General features: G+C 35.7%; 1 protein-coding gene across 6 annotated transcripts in view; it reads right to left on the reverse strand.

The window, feature by feature from the left end:
- Positions 1 to 223: 223 nt before the first annotated feature.
- The window catches only part of ZDHHC14 (zinc finger DHHC-type palmitoyltransferase 14), a 94,090-nt gene continuing 70,338 nt past the window's right edge, over positions 224 to 23,975 (reverse strand). For 3 of the 6 annotated variants that reach the window (XM_053973485.1, XM_053973481.1, XM_053973480.1), the window contains 6 exons: positions 21,414 to 21,551; positions 17,690 to 17,738; positions 13,961 to 14,063; positions 12,127 to 12,236; positions 9,602 to 9,704; positions 224 to 1,467 (listed from right to left, as the gene is read on the reverse strand). In XM_053973485.1, the coding sequence (XP_053829460.1) occupies positions 1,066 to 1,467; positions 9,602 to 9,704; positions 12,127 to 12,236; positions 13,961 to 14,063; positions 17,690 to 17,738; positions 21,414 to 21,551 (905 nt within the window). In that variant the 3' untranslated portion in view covers positions 224 to 1,065. The remainder of the gene's footprint in view (positions 1,468 to 9,601; positions 9,705 to 12,126; positions 12,237 to 13,960; positions 14,064 to 17,689; positions 17,739 to 21,413; positions 21,552 to 23,975) is intronic. The other 3 variants (XM_053973483.1, XM_053973482.1, XM_053973484.1) reach the window with 2 other exon arrangements.

Genomic DNA, 23,975 nt, shown 5'->3' on the forward strand with positions numbered 1-23,975 from the left:
TTCTACTCGTTCCAAATAAAGACCTGCTATGGGAACAAATACACAGCTCAAAGAAAACCATAAAAAATGGTGAAGCAATCCTAATTTTAACCAGCTATTCCTCCATAGTTTTATCATGTACACATATTCCAGTTAAATCTTTACAAACTATGTCAACAAGTCATGATTTCCCCTTCTTTTCCCCATGAAAACTGTGTAAGGATAACTGTACACGTCCACAAAATAGAGGATGTCATTTTATTGGAGGTCCACAGTAATTGTATCACATTAGGGAGTGGAAGAATCTTGTGGTATGGCACAACACAATACCTCACTTAAACACTTAAACGGAAGGTTAAATGATATGCAACATGATCAAATCAGTAATTCATCATCTTCTAGGCACCACTGATTAATTTAAAATAAAATTTAATAAATTCAAAAAATATAGTCCATTAATTTGTTTGCTGTACTGTCTTTAAATGAAACAGCACTTTGAAAGTCACAAATAAAAAAGCAGCACTTTCTCTTAATACCAACACCACTGTAACACATACTGTAGCGTGGCATGCAAATCCACATCTGCAGTCTTTTGTTTTGTTTTGTATTAACAAATGGAATGGCAATTTTCAATCTCAAATATTGGTAGCATAACATGTAAGTGCAGATCATTCTGGCCACAGGTGTGGTAAGCTGTAACAAGTGTGTATTACAAGAGCATAGAACACAGAGCATGACACTTACATCCAAGAATCTCTCTCTTTTGTACTGTACATGGTGTTTGTTACAGGCTGACTTCCAACTCACTGTACCCAAGCTTCAGGAAGTGAGCTTATTGACCTCTTCTGGTTTTATTTAAAAGAAAAATGCAGTCATCCATCAAAGCACAACTGTTAACAACCTGGTCAAAAAAAATGCCATAGCTCCATTGAAAAAAATACCTTGTCCTTTTAGTAGACTCCATTAAATGATAAAGTTTCCATTACAGGCATGTTATGAAGCCTTACAGTGGTACTGCAGTGTCATTCCTGTCAAGCACAGATTTGTATAGACACCAGGAAATGGTGTGATGTTCAGAAAAGCTGTTCAAACTGAGCTAAGCTTTACGAGGCCACGCACTGAGTCTTCATGCAACGAGTCCTGGCTGGCCAGACTCAGGACGTGCATCGTACGGCTGTGTGCAATAGGACTTCCACTCGGCAGCATCCCGGGGGGTGACGGAGCTTCTTCAGGAGTGAGAAACTGATGGCCTTCGTGCTCCTCTTTTAATGGTATGATGTCTGTCAAACCTGAATCTGATGTGAGATTAGGCATAGAAGATGGTGGTGTTGGTTGCCCTAGAGTCAAAGTTGCACAAGTGCCACTGATAGAAGTCTTTCCTGGTAAAGGGAGCTCTTCACTAGTTATGCTTGGCTCACTCTGTAGGAGGGGGGTGGCAGCAGCCTGCAAAACGAATTTAGTGCTCTGAATGCACTGATCTTGGTCACACTGTTGAATGGAAGGGTGTCAAAATCATATAAAAACAAAACAGAGAAAAAAAAAAGGGAGAATATGGATAAAAAGGTATGGAAAAGAATGGGATGTAAAGAGAAAAAAGAAAGCCATTAGTATCATTCCATGGTTAGCCACCCAAACATCCCATTGCATGCTGCCCAGGAAAAAAAAAGAAAGGCATGCATAACTGAGCCAATGCTTTGGATTATTATCAAAGAAAATGATGATATACATTTACAGTGTTCATTTAAGGGTTCTTTAAAAAACACTAGGCAATTTTTTCCTTTTAACTGCTCTTCACATGTAGGAATTAACCTACCACAGAGGTTTTCCAGAGTAAGAATTCTTTTGACAGAAATATCTTACACAGTTAGCAATAAAGCTCTATGAGTAATTTTTTTTCTCTCACAACTTAATACATTATACATAAATTCTAGAGAATATCCTGTGCTATACTCCATACTCTAGAGGATGTGTAGAAACCAGGCAGCACTGCAGATGCATCGAGATCAACCTTAATGATTTTTCGGCTGTTTCTCGATTAATGCTGACAATGTGACGAATCAAGGTACAAAACACAAGTTTTCTGGCAAGCAATGTCTCATTAATAAACCAAATTCAGCATTATATAAATCCAGTTAAGCTCAGGGAGCGTTACCAGAAATGGTTTTTTTTGGCTCTACACAATTCCTAAAAACAGTCTATACAAAATTACCCCTCATTCCGTGAGATGAAAAGACAGGTATGCATTTCAATAATGTCCAGCTAGCTAAGTCGGTAGTATATCAACTGCCAAATTAAGTTTCTTTAACATGAATTGGCATGATTTTTGAGAGCTCCTAAGGAAAAAAATATTTAATTCATTGCCTGATCAGTTATAACATTGCAGTTTTTCAAAATCTTGTTAGATTCATTTGCCAAAGTACTGATCTGCTGGGTAAGAAAAACACTACTATCAGTGAATACAACTACAAATGCAATGAAGGCTATTTGGAGGCAAGCAAGCGGAATAAAAGACATATCCACAGGTAAGACATCCTCTTCACTATTATTTCAAGTATTCTGTTAAAGCAATATGTTCTGCTCTACGACTGACTTATATTTTTATCAAATTACTACATATCCATCATCTATTCAGATATTCCTGATCATAACCATTGTTATTAACATTACAGAAATTCTATAAAACGCCCATTTGAGTTTAAGAAGCCACTGTGCCACACTCTCTGAAAACTTATGGGAAGACTTTTGCCTCCTTTATTGTATGATGAAAACCATGAGTAACAATGCTTCCTCTGTTATTTTCAGGTTCTCCAATTTCACCACTGAATAGCTTAATGATGGATGCACACACTTAACATTCAGCAAGTGTGCAAGCAGACTACTTGGTCATAAGAGATAGGTAGTGTTTAAAACACATCTAAGTGGTTTAGGACTCCCACACCAATTACTTTTGACAGGCAGAAGCTCAGTCCTTACTCAGGTATTATTTACAGGAAGTATTTCCAAGACTTCTGCTTTCAGAAAGATAAACTGACTGACCTCCTGTTACATAAATTGAGTTCATATAAATTGCAAGCAATCTTCCCCCCACAAAATGAACAGCCCCAGTCAAACAACTAAAGTAGTTCCCTATCATTTCAGAGGGATTACTCACAGGCTTAAAGCCATAACCTTGCTTAAGTATCTTACTAAGAAGAAAACTGTCAGCATCTTTTAAAGTCAAGCTTTCAATTAGTAACTCAGTGTGAATAACTCATTCTTGATTAACATCCTGTTATTCACGCCTGCTTATTTAAATTAAAACTTCAACCAACCTTACTATGCAGACCTTAAAAATATGTTAACTGAATTTTCAAACTTCAAAAAGACCAACAAAACCTATTTTCTCTGAAAGGCAGTAGCCAAAGAACAAGTTAAATAACAAAGGAATGCTTATAACCACTGGGGTACAGTGAAAACAAATAATGTTAGCAGTTGACTTACTGCTTTAGTGAACCTTCAGCTCTGATCTTCAAAAGGAAATCATTAACGTGTTCCAGGCAATACAAGTGCACAGCTTTGTATTAGCTGAAGATAATTCACTTGAACTCATTATATAGTCTGAATTCATTCTCTTCTTATGGAACACTACTGCACTTCAGTTAAATTAATATTGAAAAGATAAAGTAGCCTCATAAAGCTCCATTAAATAGTGTTATAACTTCAGGTGCTAAATACCTCTTAATTTTCCATGCACTTGCCACTTCCCTAAAGCCTCTCCTTTCATTTAGATAAATTTCAGGTTTTCTTTTTCTTGTCTGTTCAACACTGATCAGCACAAAATCCTTAGGAAAATACAGGCTGTAAAGAGTTTTCGAAAGGGAACTATTGCAGCGTCTAAAAGCCAGAAAAAGTATGTGTGTTCTATGAGGCTCTCGAAAACATCTGATAAAAACAACACATAATATACAGGTAGACTATTCTTGAGTCTAAACACAAAACTAGAACAAGGAAATCATATTTGTTATAGGGTTGGCATGCTGTTTTTTTGTCGATTTTGTTATTTCACTCTTGACTGAATGAAATTTAGGGTAGGAAGTCTTAGCTGCTACTAATCACATGAATTATCCAACATCAGATTTTCAAATGAAACAAAAAAGCCTATGACTGTAAGAAAAAGGAAGCTAAGCATTAAAAGCTAAACAACTAAAAATCTACTGCAAAAATTATTCCACCAGCATCTTCTTATTTCAGATAAGCTGACTTTATTTTTCACTTAAAATTTCCACTGTTTCAGAGAAACAGCAGATTCTGAAGGTAGGACAAGTTTAATAAGTTCTGCAAGTACAGAAGTTCAACTAAAGATATGTATAGAAATTTTTACATATCTATTTATTTCCACATAAAAAGGCACAAATTGAAGCAAAGCGGACAAAACCTAGAATTCTTTGTTTATTTCACAAATAATAAATACAAAAAACTAAGGAAAAATATTTTTCTATATTTTTCTATTTTTCTGAAGAAAATCTGTTTTTTCTAAACTACACAGAAAATATGATAACGTTGTACATGGCAATATATTTTTCACATTTCTAAATGTGATTGCTTTGAAATAATCAGAATTATTTACTTTAAATATTAAATAAACTTAGTTTAGAATTTCCTAAATGCTAGTAACATTCAGGAATTGTTACAGTTCTCAGAAGATGGAAAAAAGCAGGTTGAATAGTCTCACAATCTCTGAATAAAGTACAAACAACATGGAGTTCAGAGGAGGCTTACAGAGGCATGAAGTTACAGGAAGGATGCTGAAATACCATATTCTGGATACACCAGATGGGTGAAGAGTGGAGGGATAGAGCTGTGTAACTGTTCCCAGCAGGTGTAGCATTTCACAATGAAAATCAGTGTGTTGTGGATATTGTGCAACAGCTGAGCCACAAGCCCCACCAAGTCAATGGCTCCACGATCAAGCAGTACAGCGACAGTAGATGAGTAGATGGAGATTCATGATGAGTAGATCTATGAAGGGAAACAGTTCTGAAGCCAAACAGGAAGCTACACTTGGCCCAGAGAATTTGCTTCAGATTGGAGACTGTTTGTTCTTATGGACTGAAAGTCTGGGAAGGCTTAGAGCAACTTGGGTGCATTCCAGGGGCGTATCTTATAAAATAAATCTAATTCATGTGTTCCAACACTGCTCTGAGATGTGAATAAAAATGCAGTAAACATGCACTATCAAAAGAATTGCTCCTAAAACATATCTCAACCCAAAGCAAATGCTGAAATTGATTTACTTGCCCATAACCCATTTTACCTGTGAAGTAAAATGCATTAAGGAATGCATTTTACTATTTCCTACTCTGTCAACTGTGAATGTGGAAATGTTGACTTGGTAAGAGCCCTGAGTTCTGTTTTGGGCATCTGGGAAGTACATCAGTAAATATACAAGGAAACACACTCGCAAAACTCCCAGAAAAAAATGGGTTGTGGTCCTTGCCAATTCTGTTATTGTCATGAAATACTTACTCCTAATAATGCAAATATAAAAAGCAAAGGAAAAAGTACATGAGGATGGTCAGAGTTAATGCTCCCTGAGTTAGCTGGATCAGTAACAGAAATACTTAAGTGAACATGTGGGAGAGAACTTTCCTGCACTTATCACTGGTAATAAATGTTGTGCATGCACTACAGTTCCTACAATTTTCAGCAGTACATATACGTAAGGAAACACTTTAAAGAATTTGCATCCAGGAATGGAGAATTAAAACCAAGGGAATTTGGTACACACAGAACTACCTATACATTGAAGAAGAAATGTCTAGGAATGCAGGAATATAAGGAAATTTCTTAAAAACAAGGAAATAAACGTATCCTGACATGGAGTCAAACCAAAGCGAAGTCTATCATTTTATAAGGCATTAGAGAATTCCTAGAGATACTATAGTAAATATAAACCAAACTAATTCCTCCAAAAAACTTTAAGGAGTGAGACAGATTCTGTGTTTTCCCCTAATGGATTACTAAAGAATAAAAGACTCTATTATCAAACCCCAAGAAACAACTGCAGCTTTAAGAAAAAATTAAGTACCACAGTGGTCCAGACCCAAGTAGTGGTAATTTATGGGTTTGTAGGTAAATAAGAACTTTGTTCAGAACACATAGAAAATAAGCTTTAAAATAAAAGAGAAAGAATAAATTGCAGAGAAAATTATTATTTCATAATAGGTGCGATACTGTGCTTCATACAAAAAAATTTCTTAAGAATAAGGAAAATACTTGGGTAATCAAAATAATGACGAGCTCATAAAAATAATCAGCAATAAAATGCAATAGGGAAATACTTTGGAAGTTACCTGTTACTATGCTTTTCATGTGGATAAGGATAATAATAAGCTGGTTAATGAATTTACCATTCTAATTTCAAATTATATTGAAAAAGAAATTAAAAACATTGGGAATGCACCAGGAAAATAATTGTATATGCTTCCAGCCTCCATGGAAGTAAATACAGATTCAGCTTTTAATAAAACAGTTCTCTCTTTTTATGGAGAGAACATGAGAAAAACCTCTTCTATGAAGATCTAGAAAAAAACCAAAATCACAGTATGGGTCTATCAAGCACTGATTATAGCTATGACTCTCACTTTCTGAGACTGTGACAAACTGGGTCACTACCATGAGTAGGGTAGATCCTGTACTAAATATTCAAAGTCTCAGAGGCAAAACTACCACAAAAGCTATTAAATACAGAAGGAGTGCCCCACAAACGGTATCCTGAAAAAGAGATAATGTATTGCACTGAAAACCAGCATCTGGCAACTTTACACTTAGCCCGATATTTATTTTGAACTTAACTGCAAAAATGAGGCTATGCTAAAAGATTCATTAAAATAAATGAAAAGAGAGTATTATTCTAAGCAACCCACAGAGACTTAATGGGGGACGAGAGACTCGTTGGGTGAAACACAAGTATTCTATCTAGAAAGCCACAAGTCACTGGCTCCTATAAAGAGCTGCTGAGGGAGCTGGGGTTGTTTAGCCTGGAGAAGATGAGGCTTAGAGGAGACCTCATTGCTCTCTACAACTCCCTGAAAGGAGGTTTTAGCCAGGTGAGGGTTGGGCTCTTCTCCCAGGCAACTAGTGACAGGACAGGAGGACATTATCTTAAGCTGCACCAGGGGAGGCTTAGGTTGGACATTTGGAAGGAGTTCTTCACAGACGGGGTGATTACACTTTGGAATAGGCTACCTAGGGAGTGGTGGAGTCACCATCCCTGCAGGTGTTTAAGAAAAGACTGGATGTGGCACTGAGTGCCATGGTCTAGTTGACAAGGTGGTGTTTGGTCATAGGCTGGACTCGATTTCAAAGGTCTTTTTCAACCCAGCTGATTCTGTAGAAGATTTGAAGGAAGAAAGGGAAGTGAAAGAAGGAAGGAAAAAGAGAAGACAAGTGAGAGAGAATATGCTCATTTAAATCTTTATTTTTTCATCAATGATGAGGAGAGATATTTTAGCATACTGTGGATTAAGCAGGGTAACATCTAAACATGAAGACCTGATGTAATACATTCTGCAAGAAAATCAAGAGAGATACACCACAAAGGTGTACTGAAACACAATTCAGACTTCTAGTAATTTATTTCTTGTAATCAAAAGTATTAAGCTTCCTAAAGTAGTATAAATATCTCTGATAATGTATAAATGGCCAAACTTCTGCGATTTGAAAAGTACTATGGTCTTACAGCTATGATCTACACATGCTCCTTCAAGTCAAGGCATTTCACATTGTCTGTCTTTATCTGAAATCATAATACCAGCTCCAGTACCAGATATATCCCCTTCAACAGGGAAAGGAAAATAGTATTGGAGAGATGGGTAAACTAAGCCAGTCTTTTAAACAGCTTACAACAAAACTCAAGGGAAAAATTTTAATGCTGATAGCCAGCAGTCCTTAGAAACCAATTGGTTTTGGATACAGACCAAGAGAAAAGATGCCCTGAGAAAAATGGCATTACAGTCTTTCAAAATACTCCTTCAAACCAAACAAGACATATTACATTTTCCAAGCTTTTTCTAAGAGGTCATTTTCCAGAGTGAAATCTGCATATTTCTGAGCAATTCAGCTAACTGGTAAAGAACCCAGGCTTTTCCCAGCTCATGTGGATAGAAGCTCATTTCCCAGCTCATTCTAGGATATAAGAAGAAATCTTTGAAGAATTTGTGGAATTAGAGGTACTACACTCTAAAATTGTAACAGCTACCTGTTTGACTTAAAGTAATACCATAACATATTTTTCCATTTCTAGAGACAAACTTAGTCAATTTTTTACCAATCTGGCAAAGATTTTCTCATTAACATCTAGGAATAATGATAGCGTCTAAATTCTTGCAATGATAAAGACAATTTAATGCTACGGACACATTGTGGGTTTATGATCCTCACAAATAAGAAGCCTTGACAGCGTCAGAAAGTTTGGCTAATCCCTGAAAGACCTCAGCCCATTTCTAATGTTTGCTTTCTCTTTTTTTTTTTTTTAACTCCCTTTTCTCTTCAGAGTTATAATATTTTGCATAAAATTTACATAGAGCTTTACCTTGCTCTGCTCAACAGTACCTAAGAAGATTCAGACTTAATACCATGTCTCTAATACATTTTCTTATTAAGGAGACTAACAAATCTATTTAATTCTCAAAACATTAAGTAAAACCAGCTTAGGGACTACAGTAAAATTTTTATATGAGCTTATCAGTGACACTAAAGCTAATCTGTCTGAGAAGAGTGCGTCTTTTCTTCTTTTGTTCAAAAGAAAGGCTGAACTATATCAGAAGGCCTTGTGGCTTCCTCTTTTTTGGCAGAAGGAGGGCATCCGTAACTCACGACTTCTTTGACAAATTATTAAAACCCACACACTGTGGAGATATGTGGACAACAATTCAGAAATAGGCACATATGCAAGATGGTTGCCTTCAGGAAAAGATCTCTTTTCAATTATTCTCTTCTTCTTGGCACTGGAAATCCTATCTTCCATTATGACAGCCAATGCTACCAGCAAAAAACCAAAGTAAATATTACTGGCACAGGTTCAAAGATGTTTAAAGAAGTTTTGTTGTAGCAATTCAGTTGCCATTTTTTGTTCAGGTTCAGTGTTCTCCTGCTCTTTCTTCAAAATATTTCTTCCCTAGAAACTCCTCTTTGTTCATCTTTGCTTTTTAAAATATATTAGTCTATACAAAACTGCAGTGCACAAGCAAAGAAGGAAAAAGTATGAAGAAAGTGCCACACAAAATAACAATTAGCTGGAAAATGACGAACCAGAGTAAGTCCATGATACTTGAATATTCCAGTTCAAAACAAAGTAGGTGTCAACAGCAAAAGTCAAAAAGCCAGTATATTCAATAAATCAACAGCGTAGAAAAGACTCTTTTTTTTTTAGAATCCATGAGCAGTAACTATTACACTTTGTGAAACATATATTAAAAAGAGCCTTGGATTTTGGTTTTTTTCTTTACTGTTATTAAACAACTCATTCCACCCAGTGTGTCAGCTGTATCCAGTTAGTTATTACTTGATTAGTTCACATGAAAGTGGAGAAGAAAAACATTCACAGGAATCCTGATGAACAACACTATGGGATGATTCCTACCATGTTGCTCTGAGACTGTGTGGCCCCGTACATGGTAATGCCATTTGATGGTCCTGCTAATTGCGGTGTATCTGGCTGTATAAATCCTCTTCTGTCAATTAAGCTACAGAATAATCACAATAAAGGAAAAGTATTAGAGACATTGCTGATGAATAACTATCTCCTCTCAATAAAAATAAATAAAAACTTTTTATCATACAACAGACCTTAATACCTTCTAATGTCCCCTTTTAGTCAAATGAAGTACTAGACTTCATTTTCTACTCACCAGTAAGGTACTTGTTTTCTTTGTGATACTGCCTGTCACACACACTGCTACTTTTTTTGATTTTTATCACACAGACTTAGAAGCTCACCAGCAGATACCACAAAACCAAAGAATTTTAAACCACAGGTGAAAAAACAAATGACAAAACTCACTTAGGGCACTTTGATTCAGTATCTCTTTTAAAGGTTCTTTTTTTTTTTTTTTTTACCAGCATCCACATCTAAATTGAAACTAATTAATCATAAAATTTAGCAAGAATGAAGAAAAGTTCATCTTTATTTCTGACAGACAACTTAACTTGCCAGGTGTTTCATGACAGCTACTTAACACTGCTTATAGTGTTCCACTGTGCTTACCAAATTGATGCGCTCATAAAATTTCTTATTTCTAAGAAAATGCTCTGTGGAGAAATTACTAAATGTAAGCAAAAAAATCTGTGTAAGATTATAAACTAATTATGCAGAATGAAATAATCCAACCTAGTTAAAGATGCCTAAAGAAGTTACATAATTTGTTGCACCAGAATACTGGTTACACCTATGCTGACAGGCAAGGATCAAATTAAGATTTGAAAGTAACTGTTGAGGACACGTAAAATACATTCTGAATTTGCTAGCACAGGTTTAAAAATGATAAATGATCTTTAAAATAAGTGAGAAAAGTTTTGCTTATTTACAAATCCTCTCTTCACCTGCATTCCTGCTCAAAGGCACTTGAACATTTTCAATTTTGAGCTGAAATTACTGGTAAGCCACTTTTCCAGAATTTAAGAAAAAAACTTAATATTTAGTGACTTGGGACATAGCTGAGATGAAAAGTAAAAAAAGCAAGCTTATAATTTACATGGTACAGTCAGTAAATGTTTCCCTGTGGTCACAAAATACCTCCCTGCAGAACCTCTATATATACATGCCAATGTCTGAATAAGTAATGTTGCTACATGGAATTTAGGAAAAAATGCACAAACTCTCCTAAAACACATGAGCCAATGGCAGTCTGGTCCAATTGTGTGTTGCTACTTTTATCAGCCTAATATACTATTTCATATACTGAGAAACATGATGTAGTTTTAATAAAGATTTCCATTTGGATTCCAAAGAATTTGAAGCATGGCATTGAGCTTTTATGTCACATACTTTTATCAAAAACAAAATGTCATAATTACAAGGTTGGCTTCAGGCAACATCTCTACAGGCAGGAAGCAGAGACAAAGCTATTCACTCTCACCAGGGGTAACCCTGTATGTGGAAATCTCTATTATGTTGTTTCCTCTTTAGGAAAAGATGTCAGTCTCTCCTGTTGAACTCTGACTGCTTGTAGAAGAACCACCTCTGACATTCCTGACAGCAAAGCCAGAAATCTCACTCCAATTAAACACCTGAGACTCTGGACTATAAAGTCATTTACTTTCTTCTTCAGATTCGTAACTTCACAATTCCAGGCAAAGCAGAACATACCAACCAAGGAGCAGGCCACAAAATTATCTACAAGTTTTTCTGCCCCTCTCTGCACTGAAGTGGGCTCTACTGTGTATGTGGTACATGAACTGCCTAATCACTGAGCACTGGAATAAGAAAAGAATTAAGTTTTTCTGGCTGCCAGTTTTATTTCTCTAGTCTCAGCTCCATACATTTTCTTCAAGCTGAAAAAACATCTCCATCCTCAAATATATACATATTTCAGACTTCCAAAGGTGAAAATGTATTCAGCAAAACATAATCCCTTACGTGTTCTTTGGAATTGCTTTGGTGTAAGACCACCAAAATAATTTTAATGTATATATGTTATCAGTATTAAATTAAGAAAAAAGCCAACTGTCAATTTAAATACAACATTTCAGAGTTAAAAGACAAAAATCAACAATTATCAAGTTAGTTGTAGATTTAAGGTTCCTCAAGTCATATTACATTTGTTAGGTATGTAAAAGTTTCATAAACTTCCAGGATGACGTTCATGCCACAGCTAAATACCAGAAATTTTTTCTTGCTATAAGCTATTAACTGCAGTAGTGAAAGTTCAAATAACAAACAAGCTTATTTCCATTTCAGATGTAATTTTACAAGATTTGATCACTAACTTAGTTTAAACACAATTTACCAACTTATTTCTTTACCACTGAAGAAAAACTTAAAGCTTCTAACAGACATTAATCCAAAACATTCACTTTGTTGAGTAAACTCAAATAATCAAAACTAATTTTTTTTCATTAATAATCACATGGCTTCATTTATGCTAACAATACTTTTGATACTCTTACCTTGGAGAAAGGGGCCCACAGAGAGCAGCACAGCAATTAGTAAAGATGTTGCCATAACTGTAGGGATTATAGTTTTCTTTACCTCTTTTATTTGACCATGATCCTTTAATCTGAAGAGATATGAACAATATGCATCACATGTAATGCAATACAGAAAATGGCTGTGAGAAATTAAGGTTGCAACATGCTATTTGCAGAAGAGACCACAGAAAATCCATAATGACACTTTCCAAACAATTTAAGAGTTCTGGGTTGTTATGAAGGCTGGACCCTACAAGCACATGCTTTAACTCCATAGATGTAGACAACCCAGAATCTCAAGAGATCAATATACTTGAAACAGGAATTTCAGCATCTAAACGTAATGGTCCAAGTTCAATTTTACAAATATTAAAGCATGTTTTACAGAAGAGGCTCAATTGCAAAATATGACTGAAGCCAGCAATTGAGCACTTCTTTTCCATACTCATGGGTAAGTTTTCAAGCTGCACAATATCACACAACATTATCTTCCCTAAAGTTCACAAAAGGTTCTAAAATATCGTAAAGCAAATGCAGCCATTGCTACCTTTTACTGCATATTACATTTTCCCTTAGCTAGTTTGCTTTTCTGTTTGTGAGATACTTGAGAGCCTGAGTAAAATGTCTTGCTGTATTCAATTGGTAATTTATGTTTTAAATTAAATTACTGAACAGTTTACTTGATATTCAGACATGTTCAAATGCTGCAGTTCCCTGCTATCTATCTTTCAATAATCCAGAAAAGACTTTTATTTGAGGGAAGAGGGTGGAAGCACACTAAGTCCATCTAGAGAGAAAACCTTGGTGTAAACCTAATGACCAAGGAATAACTGAGTATCTCATCTGTCTTATTAACAAGGTAGATTTCTTCCACGTCAGGCTACTTGCTCTGATACTTGACGCTGAAGCACAATTCATTTTGACCCTGCTTGGGAAGTGTTTTTCTGGTTGATTGATACTTACTGTAAAATTTATAATTTTAACTGTGACCTTAAACAGTAACAAAACATATTTGACAATACTAAAGATGCTATTTTTGTATCTACCAGATACCTATGAAAAAGGTACAATAGGAAATGACAATAAAGTAACTTAAAGCTTGCAGTGCTTTGTTAGATCACTTATTAAATTTCCAAAAGCTTTCTATACCATCAGCTCCCAAATTAATTTTGTATATTCCTTTCATTCATTACACATTTTTCCTTTTAGTTAGGGAAGGACACATGAGGACTTCACACAGAATTAATCATAATTCAACACCAAAACAAAGGAATCCTATATGCAAAATAGACACCTCTAGAAATGAGAAAGTTGATCTTTAAATTAATGATATACTCTTTGCCAGAGGTTTTGGACCTCAGAATGGCAAAAAAAGTTTCAGAGGTAAGATAAAATAAAGGATGAAATTTTTGTTTAGAGAATTCAACACATTTTCCAAGTTTCACAGTAAGCAATTATTGAGTTAAAGAATGTTTACCACTCCCAGTGAAAACGAGATACTGAAAAGTACTTACTAATTTCCAACTGTATAAAATATACTTGTCTCCTCCCTCCTGTATTTTCCTATTTCAAGATAGAGATCCTACATGTGCAAACCACAATGGACATACTAAGTATATAACGAGCACATCTTCAAACCACAACAAATAGAGTCAAAAAGATTTCACCTGATCTTTTGAATCAAGCATGAGCATATTACTTTCCTTCTTTCCTACTGAGGTATTCACAAAACGATGCAGACATGTCTGTTTTAAAGAAAAACCTCCTCATTACTATTTAGAAATACGTATGTAGAAATATATTACAAACTTACATCTTCATTTGTTGTTTGATTGGAGCTGATCAAATACGTATGAAAACCTGAGAGGCCAACAATGGACCATACTGAGAAAAAACACACCACAGCTTCCAGCACAGTAATTAAAAGTCAAGGAAATATATGCAAATGGGAAAAGAATCCAGTAACAAGTAGTTAACAAACACAAAATACAGCGTAGTCCACAAGTCCTTTGAGATCTCTGAGTACTTCAAAGGGGTCAGCAAAAAATAAACTCTAGTCATCTGCCTAGCCCAGACACAGCATCACCCCTGCCAAACACTGGAGGAGCGTGTGTCCAGCCAGCAGACTGTTGCTATGAGGTGCAATGTCCAGGGCTGCACAGCCCAGGTACACGGGTGGGAGCTCTCATGTGTGACTTACAGGGAACAGCACAGGGACAGGTTCAGCACAAGCACCCTCACCTCCAACGGAGCAGCAAAGGTGTGCACATGCACAGATTGGTATACTAGGAAAAACAGTCAGCACTCAGCATTGCATATTTACTACAGTTTATATAATTCTTTTAACTTTAAAGGAGTCATTATCTCATAAGTAAGACAATGAAGTTGCTTCTAAACTTTATAGAATTAAGCATAAAGAGAAACTTTCCAAACTTTCTGTAGAAGGCTTTCTTCTATAGTTTTTATTTGTTTATTTACACAAAACAGCCATGAACTCAGAATGCATCTGCTTTGAGAATGCTGTTTTCTATAATACTTAAATATTTTTTGGATTTATTTTAAGGGAACACGATTCAACAGAAGAAAAGGCTTTGGTTCCTAGAAAAATACATAAAATTCATCACTAGGAACAAAACGATGAGAAAAGAATAGGATAAAAATAATCTGTATATTAAACATATCAACCTTTGGTGAAGTCAGTTTCCAAGACAACATCAACTCAAGATTTTCCAGAACAAGGATACAGCCTTAGAACACAGAAAATACACTGAACCTATCAACAGAAGAAAAATATGACAACTCCGCACCATTACACAGAGACATGGCCTGGAAATGGCATGGATGGTCATAAATACTTGCAATAAAAAATCCTAACATTAGTTAAAAATGAAAAATTTTGTATTGCAGGGCTGCTCATCCCTAATGAACTGGGAAATACCTGAAGTGTCTGTATAATCTTCCCTAGGACCTATTTCAGAGTGATTTAAAGCCAGAAAAGAGCCACTTGCACTCTGATTAGATCTGCTCCAAAAGCAGCAGGATGACCAAAGTGCACTGCTGAGCAGCAGGTTCACTACTCTCTGCCTCTCATTTCCTCCTCAGGCTGTGTGAAGTCAAACCAACACGAGACAGGAACTCTGACTCTCTGCAACAGCCACAGCTACAGCAAGGAGTATGAGGGATAATGGGTAAGGAAACAGACTCTTGGCAGAGGGTTCCAAAAGAAGGAAAAGAAGGAAACAGCCCAAAACATCATACACCACACAAACTGGGCTTTCAAAGAGTAGAAATAGTAAGGGAGGCTGCAGATGAGCACTGTTGGGTAGAATCTACATACCAGGAGGAAGATTCACCAGGTCAGAAAAGAAGAACCTTAGAGGGAAAAGAGCTCCCCTACAACCTGAACATATCACCAACAGGATGTTCCTCATCACAGTTACACTCAAAAGGGTACTGAAAAGTGTGTTTTTCCCTCCACGGCATAATTCCTACTGGGATAAAAAAAAAAAAAAAGTAATTCCTTTCAGTTCAAGATCTCTTTCAGTTCCCCATAGGAAGGGACATTTTTCCATTTCCCACACAATGATCCAAAACCAGCTTGAGAACAGCAGGGGTAGTTTACATCAAATTAACCAGAATCCACTAATTCAACCTAAGTCCATTAACTGTAAAATAAATACAAAAAAGCAATGTATTCTCAACAAAGTATAACCTTGCAACATGTTATAGTATAGTATCTTACTAGCATCATACAGGATAATTTTCCCTTAGTATCTCACACAGAGCTGTTAGCAAGATTTAAATGGCCATATTCTCTGTGCCTGAATCGACTGTCTCCAAAGTAGCATTCCCAATGCTATTTGGACAATTTAATTTTTTACTGTTATTAATTGTAACCAAGCTTTTAAATTGTCCAACATATCACTATCAAGCCAGGCATTTCTGCAAGATGTGCTATTAAGTCTTTTAAAGCAGCACATCTCTGAACAAAAATTAGGAATTCCAGGCCATTGTTCCTGTACAAAAATCCTCAAATGCATAAGCAATTCTCTTTTGATTTAAAGAAAATGGAAAGCTGTTCTCAGTTTGAAAATAGCTTAAGAGAATTCTCTTTTTTTTGTAAGAATTGACTGTAATTGTTTTAACTGGAAGCTACTGTTGTGCTATTTAGAACTGTTTGTTTGTGCTTTTTATAATTATTTGTGCAGAAAAATCTGAACATGGCTTTAAAAAGGGAGTTTACAGCTCAGTGATTCTACCTGATGAAGACAAGCACCCAAAAAAAGTATCTGCAGAATTTGACACTTGGGAAAATTACCTGGAAACAGGTCTCTATGCACAACTATGAATGACAGCTTTTTCTTCCTACCTTTGTGTGGAAAAGCAAACTGTGTGAGGCACAATGGACAAACGGGAAAGATTTCTTTTTACAGTATCTTTGTGAGAGGTGAAAACTGTTTATTCAGACAGGAACCATCCAAAACATATACATAAGCAATGGGAAGCTTACTGTCTGTACAGAAACTAAGCAATGGTTGCATCAGTTTCCCGTTTTTTTATTATGTTAACTGCTTTCTGGCTCCATTCTCACTGAGTAGAAAATATACAGAAGACTCCCATGAAGTGCTAAAAAGTGCATGGAGCATTTCAGAATAGAACAGAGAATGGCTTGTGTTGGAATCGACCTTAAAGGTCCCCTTCCGCCATGGGTAGGGACATCTTCCACTAGACCAGCTTGCTCAGAGCCACCTCAAACCTGGCTGTGAACATTTCCAGAGATGGGGCATTGGGGTAACCTGTTCACATGTCTCACCACTCTTACTGCAGAAACTTTGTTATGGCAAATCTATACCTGCTCTATTTCAGCTTAAAACCTTGTTCTGTCACTACAGCCTCTGCTAAGAAGTCTCTTTGTTTTTCTTATGAGACTTCTTTACATATTGACAGACCACAATGAGATCACCCCAGAGCCTTGTCTTTTCCAGGCTGAACAACAATTGTAGTCCCTGTGTATGCAATTTACACACTGCTATTTCACTTAATGCAAGTTGCTATTTGAAAATGACTTCTCTAAAAACATAAAGCATAGTTTCAAAAATTGAGTTCTTCAAGGAAAGCATGCTGTTTCTGTTGTTCCAAAATCTACTTTTTCTATCCCAAATATAATCAGCCACATGGGATACCTTCAGTTGTAAAAGCAGAACAATTCTTGAACCTTTTTAGTGAAACCACAGCATGTTTATAGTGCAAAATGTATTTATGAATTCCACCATAAAACATGAAGCATATTTAATGGACTTGGAAACTACAGATCTTTGTCAAGAGTACTGCTCTGCAAAACATGAAGAATAAAAACCACTCCAGGCTATAGTCTCTTTCCTACCTCCAACATGTGGCAAGAAATCCTATTGTGTAGGAAGTGATGAAATCATTAACTGATAAAGTCTAAAAGCACACATTCAACAATAGCAAGGAAACAAGCAAAACCATCTCAGATGTTATTTTGCAACAAAATCTACAATATGTTCCAGTGAAAGGATATCTTGCAGGACTGTCCTTCAGAGCATTGAGGAACCCTGTTTGTTGAGAACCTGTAGAAACAGAACTCAAAATTACCAGCCAAGTAAGAAACTGGACTATAGGCTGTTTTTACTATAGTTAAAATAATTAACATTCGAAGATAACCAAATAATCATAGAATAGATTTACTAATATGAATCCAAGAATATGTTGCTCAGCAGCAACAACATTAAAAAAGCCCTTGAGCAACTTATCAGGTTTAGCATCTGCAGGATATTTTCTCAGTCATACCAAATTGATGCACACATACTTTCCCATGAACAAGATTTCTGATTACCCTTGTTCTTTTCAGACCTAATATGGAAACAAAAATTATAACCTCCTGTTTTGTTTTGAAATATCATTTTCCAAAGTATCTTTTTTACTTGGAAAATTTATTCTATAAACTCAGATTCCCAACTTTCCATCCTTTGTTTTGGACACAAAGCTCTCGTATTTATAATTCTGCTCCTACTGCACCTACACAGAAGATTTTTCTAATAGGTTACTATTGCCTCTGGGCAAATAAAATAAAATCTAGTCGCTGAAAACAGCTCAAAAGAAGCATGAGCCCATCAACTAGAAATGTAGAAGCATGCAAAATAAAAAGCACTTGGGTTCCATAACCATGAGATATTAATCAATTAGGGTGATTTCACAAATTGCTGATTGCAACAAGTGAATTTGTTGTAGAAACTGACTTAATGTGACATAGCTACAGGCACACAGTTTGAACTTCACTGTATAACATAAATTATTTAAATGCATCAGGCTGAAAATTTTCCCCAGAGCAAAAATTTTCCACTTAGCTAAATTAATCTGAAGATCTGTATGGAGAGACGAATCTTGTCTTGACAAGAATAAAGAAATATATGTATAATTCTCTAGACCCAACTGGTCAATTTTACTGTTTATTGTTACAAGTGGGAAGTTACTTACCTTGTATTTCTGAGCCTTTTCAGACTCTTATAATTGGTTCTTAGTGTCAAGGTACAAGACTAATAGAACTTTCCCTGCCTTCTTACTATTTGTAGCATCCTTAATGGCAATGGCAGCAGATAGGTGTGATTTCTATACCCTACAGCTGGTCACACTCTCCCAAGCAGTGCCCAAAACATCAGAAGGGGAAGGCTGTTCACTGCAACAAACAGGTGAAATACTGATGCCTCCAACAGAGATGAGTAACTGTAAAGACAGATACTACTATGGGAAATGTGTTCAACTTGGGGAGAGGGAAGAAAATCTTATAAGACAGTACCTCTAGTAAGTGACTTACAAATTAGTTTTATCATCATCAGCAATGTTATGTGCACAAATTCTTAAACCTAGAAAGAACATATTTCCAATGTATGTCTCAGAAGGCCACAGAAAACAAAAAGATGTATCTTATATCTCATCACCCCTTAGGCCCACCAAAATCTGTAAAATGCCAGCTTGCAAGATGCATTATAAAAAATACAAAAACTTTAAAAAATTGTCTAGATCAAAGGGCATTAAAATAAATTTTCCAGGACTTTGAAATAATATGATTTTGAAATATTGTCATAGTTTGAGGATGGAAGGAAGGTCATAGTCTGAGGTCTAAAAGCCAGGACTTCCTTCAGTCATGCTAACAAAAAGCAATCTATGCCAAGAACAAAGGTTCAGATTCAGTAACTGAGAATCCTGCTTAATGGTTAGTATCAGCTAAAGAACTACAAACCAGAACACAAATTGCTGAGTGGTAATTATTAGAAAGGGAGACAGGAGGACTTCTAGAGGTATGGTAGGCACAAAGAGAGTGGCATGATAAGACAACCGTATTTGTAAAGCACTCTGTTTTGGACACTGTCAAGACTACAGCAGACAAATCTGAAAGCTTGGCTTGAAGCTCCAGTATATCAATTAAACATGAAGGAACTAATCACATTTCATACCTGCTCCCATTGCCTTTGAGGACTGACCAATCTTTAGAGCTTAAGGATGTTTTTTCTTGTCTCATTCTAAGTAGATGAACCTCCATGGCAAGAATATTTTGCAGCTGACAGGCAATTCAGCATTTAACATTTACTATACGTAATCTGTAACACCTACACAATGCTCAAGTGCTTCTCAGCCACACAGAGGCACAACTAATTACTCCGCTCTTTGTCTAAATCATATTCGAGTTAGGTTTGGACACTGTAAATTTAAAACCCACTAGATAAACCTAATTAACATACATAAAATGAAATATTGACATTATATTGATAACTCATATACTGAAAACTAAATAAAAAGCACTGAAGTCCTTGTGAAACAAAGGTAGGTTAGTGTCAAAAACAGCCTTACATTGCCAGACTAGGAATGTTTTCAACTACTGAACACTAGTCAAGATTGCAGAAAAAAATCCATGTGTCTTTCTTCTTAAATGTAAAAGGTGTGCATGTATATGCTCATGTATGCCCAGATAAATAACAAGCACTTTATTAATGGCAAGTGTTCTTTTGGCAATAATTTTTCTTTTTTAAACAATATATACATCTCATCTCTGCTTTTTTCAACTGGTATTAGAAATGCTGTATCTGGTAGTGGAAACAAGTTGTTCATTCAGACTCCCTCAAAATTACATATCCCAGTTCTAGCCTATGAACTAGACTTCTGAGCTATAGGAGGGCTTCTCAGTGCTTGCATCATAGTTTTGCAAAGAACAAGTAAGAGCAGGAATTCTGCTCTTTAAAACACAACTTTTCCCTGCATGTTGTAAAAAACTTTGGAAATTGAGCACAATCTGACATATTTTTTCCAGTAAAACATTCTCTAAATATTATCAAGTTAGCTTTATAAATGTGTTATATACTGAAATTATTATTTCTATCAGGTTTCTGTTGCAATACAGAATACAAAGGAATACACAGATCACATTTGCAAACTGGTTAAAGAAACATTCTTTAAGTGAATATCCTATATAATAAGTGAAAAATATAGAACGCTCTTCTAGCAATAATGGGTTAAAAAACCCAACATACAAAAGGTGTTTAAAAACAAGTCATGTAAGCCTGTCACCATAAATGTCACCATCATCATCATATAGGAGCCAGCAAAATTAGTTAGGGGTACGAAATCAAAAGACAGTACCCAAAAGAGTTTTGACCTCAAACACAACCCAGAATACAAATAAAAATTAGTCTCAAACTCAATAATATTTCTGATTCATATGACTCTATTATGAATTAGGTATTCTCAGAATCTCTATGCAAATGAAAAAAAAGTGTTAAGAATAGGGTTGACAATGATGTAAAGCTAAACAGCAAACTACAAAAAGTATAGCTCCAATCTATTTTCTAGTAATTTACCTCTTTGTCTGGATGGCAAGTGACCCATGCTTACAGTAAAAAAGCACATAGAAGTTCTTTAGGTAAATTATACTACCTGTATACTTGAACATACATTGAGTATATGTGATGCTTTTCCAATTAATCATCCAGAAAAGGACAAAAAAAATTTAAAAAAAAAAAAAAATTAAAAAAAAAAAAAAAAAAGACTGCATTAAGGTAAAGCCAGTGACTACTATGAGCAGTGCCTACTATAGACCAGAATGGGACTCACTGGGGATTGTGAAGCTTCAGAGAAAAGGCAAATAAACAAACAAATAAATAAATAAATAAACCCTGAATGATCAAAATATTAACTTAAAAAAACTCAAGCAAATGGCTACATACGTAATCTGATTTCACCAGCATACTTACGAAGGATGACGTGGGTGATAACGAATGCAAATATAAAGACTGTCAGAAAGGACAGAGATAAAATAAACATATAAAAAAATCTGTAGTTTCTTTTCCCCACACAGTTGCCTACCCAGGGACAGTGGTGATCAAACCGTTCTGAAATGAGAGGCAGAAGAAAAAAAAAAATGGAAAACAATTAATAAAATGCTGTTTATTCAAAAAAATGCTCTCTGAATACTATATTAAAACTCATGATTAATCTGGCATTTGCAAAGTAGCCACAGAGAAGTTCTTATTTAAAAAGGAACAAAAAATAGAAAAGAAAAAAAGGAGTACTTGAATGAAACCTTACAGTTTTTAAAGAAATCAAAGCATGAGGTGAGTTCCTGTTAAACTAACAGCCTTATTGTGACAAATTGTGCAGTCAGACCAGCAAGCGTGTATTTATGCATTGTCACATGGAGCATTAGCACCTCAGTTGTATTTGATTTTTTCAAAACAAGGTGGCTTTTTTCCTTCAGTGCATCTTCTACTCAAAATTGGAATTTCTGAGGTTCTTTTCTTTACATCTGTCATGATCACACCTCTGACTTATGTCTACTATCATATCATTCATCCATCTGGGGCATGAAATATTTACACCTTCCCACTTCCTTTTATTGCTTCGTTCCAGATATTCTTCATTCTAGACCACCTATTTTTCCATTTGGAGTTGATGCTGTCATACAAGATCATTAAAAATAGCAGAATCATTCACATAAACGTTTTTCAAATGTTAAAATTAAAATACATCATATAAAACCTCGTAATCTGCATGCTCTGTTACCCTTTGCACTATAGTATCCGTCTCCTTTTTACTAAGCAAAACCCTTTCTCTTTACCTCCCTGAGAGAACTCGTTCATGAGATAGGAAAAGGCCGGGGTGGATCAGAAACAAGTGTCCCCAACATGGAGGAAATGCCTCAGTGCTGAAAAGCTGCAGAGGGAATGGCTTACTCTACTTCTCCCCAGGCAGCCTGGATCCACCCTCCACACCCCAGTATGCTGGGAATGAAACAGAGCTATTGCCAGGAAACAAGCTTGCATTTCCTAACTTTACTTCGGAGAGATTACACTGACAGAATTTTAAGGTCTTTAATCAAATCCAAGACCATAAGACAGATGCATTCATGCTGACTCTTTCTTTCACTCTCTGATCCTTGTCCAAATCCTGGCTTGTTTTCTGTGATTCTTATGCCTCCACTGACATACTATCAAACTATTTGTAATTCCACGGGAAAGGCAAGCTATAAATCCAAAGTCCTTTAAGCTCTGTGTTAGAAAGGCATATCTGACCAAGTACACCAGCTTATTTTAGTTGTGGATTTATGTTAAAGGCCTATATTAGAGGTTTTTCTTGAAGGATGTATTGAGTATTATCTTCATTTTTAAAAAGCCAAAACAACACGCACAACAGATTTCTGAGTCTACCAGACTTTCAGGGGCTTTTTAAAAAATGGTTTTGCATGACAGCTGTTTGGAACACATGTTTCTGCCATAAATCTGTTTCAAATTCCAACAGGGCTATTCAAGGTGAAGTTACTGAACTTTCTTAGGATAAGGCTTCATAATACTGTGATTGGGGGAGTACTGCTAAAAATACCAGGAACTAAACACTCTGGGTAGGTGATACTACCTTTTCTTAGTGCACTACAGTTGTATTCCCAAAATAAATTGATACTGCATTTTAAAAGTGCTTGTCTTTAAATCTGTGCTTCTGAATGAGCCCTCATATTCTGATAAACACTCTACTTCATTTAAATTCATTCATATATACAACTCATAAGCAAACAACACCACAAAGAAACATAGCTACAGAGCCATTTTAAAAAGCAGAACCCTTGGGTATTTTTGTACCCTACTGCTAAAGAAATACATTACATGTCTTGGAAGATGAATTCTGTATACATAGATTCATTCTTCTCTATGCTGACACAGTAGGAAATGAATTATAAAATAGAGACAGACTTAAGGCTGTTTCGAGCCATGAAACAACATTTAGATATATGCAGACATCTATTTGATGGATTCAGGTAAATGCAGAAAAAACTACGCACATACACACAACCCCTCCATCTATAAACTCATGTTCCTATACATACACACACTCCTTACTGAGGACTGACTTGCTGTTTTTAACCTATTTGTCAGTCCTCTTCAATTTCCATCTTCAAACTTTCCCGGTGAACTGAAAAGCTCTGCTTTCTCAATAAATACCTTACTAATTATTGTGAACGTAAGTAACTACGTAAGATATTTACAAAGGAGGAATGGACCAAAAAGGCTGGATACAAAAACCACTACTACAGTATTAAACTGGAATCAAGTCTAATGAAAAAAGAGGCATATTAAAAGGTTTACATGAATCTTATGATAAATACATTTCATCTCCTTTTTTCTCAGTCAGAAAATAGAAAGGCATGTGACGTGCCACAAAACAGTACATTAAAAGGCAAGACATTATTCTACTCAGCAAAATACAAATATGCAAATGCAATTTAAAGATAACAGCCTTACAGCTTGTGAGCTGCTCTGCGTAGT

This window comes from Vidua macroura, chromosome 3 (assembly GCF_024509145.1).
Source record: "Vidua macroura isolate BioBank_ID:100142 chromosome 3, ASM2450914v1, whole genome shotgun sequence".
Classification (NCBI taxonomy): domain Eukaryota; kingdom Metazoa; phylum Chordata; class Aves; order Passeriformes; family Viduidae; genus Vidua; species Vidua macroura.